The sequence below is a fragment of the Aedes albopictus genome, chromosome 1 (genome assembly GCF_035046485.1).
Source record: "Aedes albopictus strain Foshan chromosome 1, AalbF5, whole genome shotgun sequence".
NCBI lineage: Eukaryota > Metazoa > Arthropoda > Insecta > Diptera > Culicidae > Aedes > Aedes albopictus.
In genome coordinates, this window is record NC_085136.1 from 234,746,970 (window position 1) to 234,757,183 (window position 10,214).

General features: G+C 44.7%; 1 protein-coding gene across 1 annotated transcript in view; it reads left to right on the forward strand.

Annotated features, from left to right (window-relative positions):
• Positions 1–1,828: 1,828 nt before the first annotated feature.
• LOC134291299 (uncharacterized) overlaps positions 1,829–10,214 on the forward strand; it is an 11,600-nt gene continuing 3,214 nt past the window's right edge. Inside the window, exons 1-3 of the mRNA XM_062858857.1 lie at positions 1,829–2,839; positions 3,041–3,238; positions 3,311–5,377. Of these exons, the coding sequence (XP_062714841.1) occupies positions 1,829–2,839; positions 3,041–3,238; positions 3,311–5,377 (3,276 nt within the window). The remainder of the gene's footprint in view (positions 2,840–3,040; positions 3,239–3,310; positions 5,378–10,214) is intronic.

Genomic DNA, 10,214 nt, shown 5'->3' on the forward strand with positions numbered 1-10,214 from the left:
CCTGTGTGTCCCCATCTACCCTTGGTGGAGGAATTTCATTGCCTCTGCCACTTCAACATAGACGGTGTTCTGGCGATCTGTCTCGTGCCTCTTATGTCGCGTCGCTCGAAACACTCATCCAGCCCTCCACTATGCCAATTGCGTGCGCTGCTGTCAGCAAGGATGGGAGCACTTACTTTCAAAGAGTTACACTCTCTTGCTGTTTTCTCAGCTCCGAATCAAGGAATGATGCTATTAAGGAATGGAGCTATCAAGGAATAGTGTATCGACGACTTTTCCCTTGTGGCTTTGTCTAAAAATTTGCCGAATAAAATAGGGGTCGCACACGCATACCGAAGTCGTAAGGGACCTGTGAAGGCGACTCTCCACGTGGTAAATAACGTGATGAGAAATTCAATTAGCAAACTTTTTAGCATATAATTTTGATTAAAAAGTTTATCCCCAGATTAGGTACTGAGTGTGTAGAAAACGAAGATTCTTAACCCGTACATCCATCCATTTTTAATTAAATAATGTTTTGAATTTTTTAGAAGCATTTTAAAATTGACTTCCTATGGTTCCCCATGTTAAAAAATCAGCGCTTCACGCACATGATCAACTGTGGTAATTTGCTTCGTAGTCCCAAATAATGTAAAGACATACCCACAGCAGACCATATAACAAGGAACTGCATAGGATATGATTAAACGGACTAACCTTTCAGGACGCGCGCCATCAAGCAACCGAACTGCACCGCGATCGCGCTGCATACGAAAAGCGAGGTTTTTTGGTAGTGTTGTACTTTTTACAACAGCGCGCGCGCTGAAGGGTTAAACAAGAACTGTAAGCTGCCCCTTATGGACAGCACGCGCCTTTTATAAACTCTCCGACGTCAATCATCTCGAGCCTGTGACAACTGTGGACTGGATTGATAGCTATCGCTGTCACCGACCGTGAGTAGCAATATTGAAACAAAAGACGAAAGAATCCAAAAGGCACTGATCAATCGCGTTAACGCAGAAAGTGAATTCTAACTCCTAAATTGTTTATTCTACCTAAATTTGTTATTATTCTAAATTAGTTATTCTATTCGGCTCCTATCTGTATGAATTGCCCAAAAACTGATAGGTAACCCATTTGCAAGTGAAATTACGAGCGGGCTTAAATGAATTTACATTGTTTATGACTTTAGGTTGCCTAGTACAACGGTTATTTAGAGCAGTAGCTTGCCTAACCTGTATTAATAAAGAAGCGTTGCAAGCTATTTGGTAAGCTACAGGAAAACTTAGCAATAAGCATCTAAAAAGTCTTCTGATTCCCAATTAAAACATTCACAGCCGCCTCTGTTCACCTCACGCAGACTTGACAAGACTGCGGGACAGATTACCAAAAGCGGTGTTAAACGTAAGTGACTGTAGATTGCTAAGACAAAAAACCTAAGATATCAGACCTTAACCATTACAAGAAGGAACTTGGCTAACATTCACTCTTTACCTATCTATTTCGTTTAAATTGTCCCATATAGGATCTTTTCGTAAAGGAAATTTCCTTGACTTCCTTGGGCATAGAGTATCTTCGTGCCTGCCACACGATATACACATGCAAAATGGTCATTGGCAGAGGAAGCTCTCAGTTAATAACTGTGGAAGTGCTCATAGAACACTAAGCTGAGAAGCAGGCTTTGTCCCAGTGAGGACGTTACGCCAAGAAGAGGAGAGGAGGAGGAAATTTATAATCTCCCAATATAGAGTTAAAGTAAAACTTGCTCTGGAGGTTATTTATGCGAAAGAAACTCCCCCCGCGGTCCGGTAGTCAACAACAGCTTATAAATTTCGTTTAATTTCAAGACATGTCTAGCCGAAGCAATCTCAGACCGGATTTGAGAACCGGTGCAACGAGAACGCGATCGGTTGCAAAAATCGGTGGTAGTGGTGGTCAAAGTGAACATCAAGTGGAAGATGGTGCTTACGGTGGTATTGTACCGGTGGTTGTCACAAGGGTCCCGTCGCCAGAGCAACAGGCGAATCAAACCCTGCCGGGTAGAGCATGCAAAGTGTGTGGTGGTCCAGACACTGAAGAGATGATTCAATGCGACGTCTGCAACAAGTGGCATCATTTCGCCTGCGTGGGAGTCACCAAGGAGATTGAGGACAATAATTGGAGCTGTGCTGTCTGCGACACAGTAACCAGAGCTCTGCAAATCCTGTCGACCTCCGACAAGGCTCCAAGGCAAGCGGAAACAGCAAAAAGAAGCAAGTCGTTAAATTCGGTCATCCCGTCGGACAAACAGCACACACTGCAACCTCCGGATGGGCCGTCAAGCAAAGGAGCAGCGAAACAGTCGTCGCAGCTGAAATCCATACCGGATCGTTCGGCGAAAGGAACGTACTCAGTGCTCTCTCACGGATCTTCCAGAAGTTCAATACTGAAACTCGAACTCCAAAAGTTGGAGGAGGAGCGTGCGCTGGAGCAGATAGAAGTGGAAAAGCAGCGAAACTATCTGAACAAAAAGTACGACATTTTGAGGCAGCTGACCAACCAGTCCGACATGACGTCAATTGCGGAAGGAACGGAACGAGTGAACGCCTGGGTCGAGGACGTGAACGGATGTGGTCGTAGTGAATCGTTGGTTGAACCAGCTCCCAACAATTTCTCTCCTCGGGGGTGTTCAACACTAAACCGTTCAAACGTGAATAGGGGTTCCCAGGCGACGAGTAGACAATCTCCTGCGCTAACTGGTCCAATCAATTATAATATCAGAAATAGTAGACGCTCTATTCCCATGCCCGTTTCCGGTGAAGGTCCCCTGCTTCGGTCGTCCAGATATCATGCGATTCCGCAAGACGATGGGTTCTCTTCCGTAAGCCACAATCCCTCATCACGCCATCAAAGTATCCGTCATGGACCAACTCGTGCATAGCTGGCTGCACGTCAGGCAATCTCTAAAGATCTGCCTACTTTCTCTGGAAATCCTGAAGATTGGCCGATTTTCATTTCGTCATTTAATAGTACTTCAGCGATGTGCGGGTTCACAAATGATGAAAACATCATTCGATTGCAGAGATGTTTGAAAGGGCGAGCATATGATGCAGTGAAAAGCCAGCTGATGCATCCAGCAAACGTTCCTGGAGTAATCGCTACCCTGAAGATGATGTTCGGGCAGCCTGAAGCCATTGTACACTCGCTTGTGGCTAAGATCAATGCGTTACCATCCTTGAGAGAGGATAAGTTGGAGACACTGGTGGATTTCGCAGTGAACGTAAAAAACTTTTGTGCAACAGTAGACGCTTGTGGTTTAGAGGATCACCTATACAATGTGTCGCTCTTGCAGCAACTGGTTTCTAAGCTTCCGCCAACCTTGAAGCTGGATTGGGCATGCTACCGTATGTCTGTACCTCGAGTCAACTTGGCGACTTTCGGAAATTTCCTGTACTCCCTCGCAGAGGCCGCCAGCACGGTTGTCTTCCCTATAACAGTTGCAGATCAGAAGCAGACTCGGAGCGAAACCCGCTTACCAAAGAAGGGGAATGCATTCTTAAACGCTCACTTGGAAACTCAACCGGAAATCGATGCTTCGATGCCCGCCACGTCAAGTAACGCCAACGCAATAGAACGTCCGCCAGCGCCCATAGATCGTCTCAACGATGGGTGTCCGATTTGCAAAGGTAGTTGCAGAACAGCCGATAAATGCAAACAATTTCTTGAGCTCTCACGTGATGCACGCTGGGCTTCCGTGCGTGAATTCGGATTGTGTCGTAGATGTCTCCGTCGCCACAATGGAAGCTGCAACACGAAGGAATGTGGCCAAAACGGATGTACGTTCAAACATCATGCATTACTTCACAACGACCAGCAGCGAGCTCAGCAAATCACTACAGTGGTAGCTTCGCCGAACCCGAATTCCGGGTCATCCGAGCCGGAGACTAGCCAGGGTCACGGATGCAATACTCATCGTACAAAAACTTCGGCTGTCCTCTTTCGATACCTGCCTGTGGTGCTAAGAAGCCGCAACAAAACAGTTCAAACCTATGCGTTTTTCGACGAGGGCTCCGAGCTCAGTTTGCTCGATGATGGCTTGGCCAAGCTTTTGGAACTTGATGGGGAAATCAGTCCGCTATGTTTAAGATGGACTGGTGGAAAAGAGCGCAATGAAGACAACTCCCGTGTCGTAAGCCTGGAAATAGGAGGGATTCGGAACCAAACCAAAATGTTTAACTTGAACAACGTAAGGACAGTTCAAGAACTGTTGTTGCCTCACCAGACAATCGATATGAAGGAGCTATCGCAGCTATACCCACATCTTCGTGGGCTTCCAGTAGACTCATATCAGTCCGCTCAACCACGCATACTCATAGGGTTGAAGCACGCGTTCATCGGCTTAGTACTTCAAAGCAGAGAAGGAGAACTAAATCATCCCATTGCATCGAAAACGCGTTTAGGCTGGACCGTTTACGGAGGGTGTACAGAGGATGCTCCCAATGTCGTCCAATGTGCGTTTCATGAACATCACCAAAGCGACAACATGGACGAATCGCTACACCAAGCAATGAAGGAGTATTTCTCTTTGGACAGTCTTGGGATAACGAAGCCATCGAACATACTTCTGTCCACCGACGATCAACGGGCCGAGACTCTTTTACGTTCACTCACGAAACTCAAGAATGGTCGATACGAAACTGGGCTATTATGGCGCTCCGATGATGCGCGCCTGCCAGATAACCATGCTATGGCCCTTCGCCGTCATCGTTCTCTCGAAATACGCCTAGGGAAGGATCCGGAGTTGGCGGAAATACTGAATAAGAAAATCGCCGATTACCTGGAAAAGGGATACATTCGTCTGCTCACCGAAGAAGAACTGAACAAACCAATGTTCCGTATATGGTACCTTCCGATTTTTCCGGTCACAAATCCCAATAAACCCGGAAAGATAAGAATTGTCTGGGATGCCGCAGCATCAACCTTCGGCAAATCGCTGAACTCTGCACTCCTGAAAGGCCCGGACCAGCTGTGCTCATTGTTGTCTATTCTTCTACAGTTTCGTGAACATCGAGTTGGTTTAACAGGTGACATCCGTGAGATGTTCCATCAGGTGGACATTCGGGAAGAGGACCAGCACTGCCAACGTTTTTTCTGGACAGACAAATCCGGTGATGTACGGACCTACGTGATGCGCGTAATGACTTTTGGAGCCTGCTGTTCGCCGAGCTGTGCTCAGTACGTTAAAAACGTCAACGCTGAGCGCCATTCTCAGGACTATCCGGATGCGGCGCAAGCTATAACAAAAAGGCACTATGTGGACGACATGCTTGTGAGCGTCGAGACTGAGCAGGAGGCCATTCAGCTTGCAAGCGAAGTAAAACTAGTGCACGGAAACGGCGGTTTCGAAATTCGAAACTGGGTCAGTAACTCCAGCCAAGTGTTGGAGGCATTGCAAGGAGATAATGTTACAGAGAAAAACCTCGATTTGTCATCCGAACTCGCCACCGAAAAAGTGCTTGGAATGTGGTGGTGCACATCAACAGATACCTTCACATTCAAAATCTGCAGGAACCGATACGATGAGGGTCTACTGAGTGGTCAACGCTGCCCGACAAAGAGAGAGATCCTTCGGGTGCTCATGACGATATTTGACCCTTTAGGATTGGTCGCCCATTTCCTCATGTTTTTGAAGATTCTGCTACAAGAAGTCTGGCGTTCCGGAGTTCAGTGGGACGAACCAATCCAGGACGTGGCTTTTGAAAAATGGAAACAATGGCTGCAGATCCTTCCTCAAGTAGAACAAACAAGTATTCCACGTTGCTTCCGAATCCATACCTCCCTTGACGGCTCCTATGATATGCAATTACATGTGTTCGTCGATGCGAGCGAAAATGGTTTTGCTGCAGCTGCATACCTTCGCTTCCATAAGAATGACGTCGTTGAGTGCACACTGGTTGCAGCAAAGACACGAGTGGCCCCGTTGAAGTTCACATCTATCCCAAAACTAGAGCTTCAGGCAGCTGTCATTGGAACTAGACTGGCCAAAATGATTTCGGAGTCCTTGACAATTCCAATATCAAGTCGTATTTTCTGGTCTGACTCCCGGGACGTGATCTGCTGGATTAACTCGGATCACAGGAGATACAGTCAATTTGTGGCATTTAGAGTGAGCGAGATCCTCGAAACCACCGAGATCAATGATTGGCGTAGGGTACCCACCAAGCATAATGTAGCTGACGATGCCACGAAGTGGGTTGGCTGGCCAGACCTGAGTCCTGATAGCAGATGGTTCAAAGGGCCGGACTTCCTGTGGCGTGCTAGTTCCGATTGGCCACGAGCTCCCTTCAACGTCTCCTCAACAACTACGGAACTGCGTCCAAATCTGCTAGCACACTTTAAAGTTCCAGAACCAATAATAAACGTAGACGATTTTTCTAGTTGGAAGAGGCTTCTCCGTGTGACTACCTTCGTATTTCGGTTTCCTGCAAACTGCCGACGCAAGCTACAGAAATTACCAACTGTTACCTCCCCGCTAGCTACCGTAGAGCTGGTTGAAGCCGAAGCTTATTTGCAGCGACTGGCGCAAATTGATTCTTTTCGTGAGGAAATTGCCATTCTACGAAAAGCGCAGGAATCTCAAAACGAACAAACAACGCCACTGTCACCGAAAAGTGTTTTGTATCAGCTTTCTCCCTTCCTGGATGCGCGAGGTGTCCTCAGGATGCGGGGTAGAACGCGAATGTGCCAGTATACTACAGAAGACTCAAAGCATCCCGTTGTTCTACCGCGTGACCACCACATTACCACTCTAATTATTGCATACTACCATGAAAAATACCACCGCTGCAACCATGAAACCGTCATCAATGAGCTACGCCAAAAATACTGCATATCCCGGCTTCGAGTATGCTACGGCAAAATCAGAAGACGATGTCAACGATGCAAGAACGAAAGTGCCATTCCGCGTCCACCTATCATGGCTGAACTTCCACCGGCTCGACTGGCAGCGTTTACACGTCCCTTCACACATGTGGGTATCGATTACTTTGGCCCCTTCAAAGTATCTGTAGGACGCAGAATCGAAAAACGTTGGGGAATGCTCGCTACCTGTTTGACTATCCGAGCGATTCACATCGAAACGGTCCATACTCTCAATACGGCATCGTGTATCATGGCCTTACGAAACTTTATCGCTCGTCGAGGAACTCCCAGAGTGATATATAGCGACCGTGGCACAAATTTTATTGGAACGAGTCGTGAACTGTGCGATGTAGAGGCAGCTATAAATGAGCCGGAGATTATGAAAGAGTTCATCAGTACCGATACAGAATGGAAGTTTACCCAACTAACAATTGCAAGTCACAAACAAGCAAGCTTGCTGAATTGTTGCTTAATAATGGGAATGATAGCTGAACTAAAATTATGCTCTACACATTACTGTTTAAATGATTTTTCAATTGAGAAAATAGTCAATGGTCGACTTTCTTTATCGGTATCAACAATGATAAATTAAAACACTTTTCAAAAGTTTAACAAGATATTTATTCAACAAGCATTGGTTCCTTAACAAAAGAGTTTAACAAAGCATTTGTCTGCATCTTATTAAGCTGATGTATCGATAAGCATATGCTCCTGAACAATATGCTTTTCAATTGTCAAATAAACGCCTTCAGCCCGTCATAGTTTGACTCGGAACTTTGTTTGGATTATGGGATAAATCATGGCTAAAACTGTTTAGACAACCAAGTTATTAAAGAGCCAATATTTTAAACGAATCACTTAAAATAAAACAGAATAGAATTATGAAGTTTAACATTGAGTGCCAAGAGACGTAATCAACGTAAAAACGAGGCATTTATTTATTATTATTAATCAGTAACAAGATATCTTGTACCTTGATTATTATATTTTTTATCTTCCGCAGCAGTTCGATTGTACGAGACGGTTGGATCGATGAATTTGACATTTCAGTGCTGCCGTTTTTACTGAATATTGTTCCCACAGTCACCTAGATAACCAAACAGAATTCAGAAATCGACACATTTCAAGTATCCCTAAACATCCTTATGCACTATTTATTGAACGTAATATCAAGATTCCATGACAAAAGCACAAATAAAAAAAATGCTTAACGGATCTTCGACTGAGCATGAGTGGATTACCTGAACAGATGCTGTGAATGCAGCATGTCCAAGACCATTCCGCACCATACATTTTTAAAGATCGATATTTAATAATAAAAATAAAAACATATTCATATCGCAATTAGTACGTCTGGAAACAATGTCTTCAATAAGGACCAACACTTTTTGGCCGCATTCGATACAAGTTTTCTCACCGTGCGATAAAAATACTGACAGCGAAATCAGAATTGACAACACGTGTTTTGGGCTGAACAGCTGTTGAAGTATAAGGCGTTGTTCAGTTGATTACCACGTGCTGTGCTAATTCACCACTGCTGAACACAAATTCAGGAGTGATCATTATTGAGGCATGGGAAGATTGTGTTTTGCTTTGGGTGCTACATCTCACCATCTCTACGATGGCGTAGATAGGAAGGCATGCGGCTGGCAATCGACAGTCTCGAGTTCTTATCCGGATTTGGGTAATTTTATATGTAGTTCTTATTTCATAATAGGTGTTCGCAACATGAGAGCAAATAATTACTTTCGTGGGAGTTCAACATTTTTGCATTTTATTTATTTTCAGTCATTATTGCCAAAGCTTAATAACAACTTTCCTGTACATTTGTAAAACGCTTTGAACAACAAAAAATTAAGTTGGTGCACAACATGATGCTTTATAACTTCTCCAAATTTGTGTGAACAAAACCCGAACATAGGTTGTACGTGAAAATAATTCAAATGTTATTCAACATTATGCTGAATTAATTCATCAAAATGGTGCCTGTTAAATGAGTGATTGTTAGTTGGGTAACCCGCCAGCAGCTCCGCATATGGGAGGAAGTTGGGAGAGGCTGGTTCGGACAGTTAAGAACAATCTGATGTCGATCAGCTCGTCTCGCACCCTGCGAGATGAAGAGCTCCAAAACTCGAAATCGAGAACACTGTCAATTCGCGCCCATTGACTCACGTACCGATCGACAACGATTCCGAGCCAGCTCTCACTCCGAACCATTTTTTACTTGGTTCATCTAATGGTACTAAACCTCTCACCCTCATCGACGATAGTGGGATAACGTTGAAGCAGGCTTACACCACATCGCAGGTCCTAGTGAACCAATACTGGAAGCGTTGGCTAACTGCATATCTACCCGAAATCACCAGAAGAACAAAATGGTTCACCTATACGAAGCCGATATCCATCGGCGATGTAGTGGTCATCGTTGATCCCCAGTTGCCAAGAAATTGTTGGCCAAAAGGTAAGGTTATTGGAGTCAAAACAGCGAAAGACGGCCAAATTCGGTCTGCAACAGTGCGAACGGCGTCTGGTGTATACGAGAGAGCTACCGCCAAGTTAGCCGTCCTTGATGTCAGGCGCGACGGTGAGTAAGCCAACTACGACGTAGGCGTACCGGGGGGGAGTGTAAGCTGCCCCTTATGGACAGCACGCGCCTTTTATAAACTCTCCGACGTCAATCATCTCGAGCCTGTGACAACTGTGGACTGGATTGATAGCTATCGCTGTCACCGACCGTGAGTAGCAATATTGAAACAAAAGACGAAAGAATCCAAAAGGCACTGATCAATCGCGTTAACGCAGAAAGTGAATTCTAACTCCTAAATTGTTTATTCTACCTAAATTTGTTATTATTCTAAATTAGTTATTCTATTCGGCTCCTATCTGTATGAATTGCCCAAAAACTGATAGGTAACCCATTTGCAAGTGAAATTACGAGCGGGCTTAAATGAATTTACATTGTTTATGACTTTAGGTTGCCTAGTACAACGGTTATTTAGAGCAGTAGCTTGCCTAACCTGTATTAATAAAGAAGCGTTGCAAGCTATTTGGTAAGCTACAGGAAAACTTAGCAATAAGCATCTAAAAAGTCTTCTGATTCCCAATTAAAACATTCACAGCCGCCTCTGTTCACCTCACGATTACTTGACTTGACAAGACTGCGGGACAGATTACCAAAAGCGGTGTTAAACGTAAGTGACTGTAGATTGCTAAGACAAAAAACCTAAGATATCAGACCTTAACCATTACAAGAAGGAACTTGGCTAACATTCACTCTTTACCTATCTATTTCGTTTAAATTGTCCCATATAGGAAATTTATAATCTCCCAATATA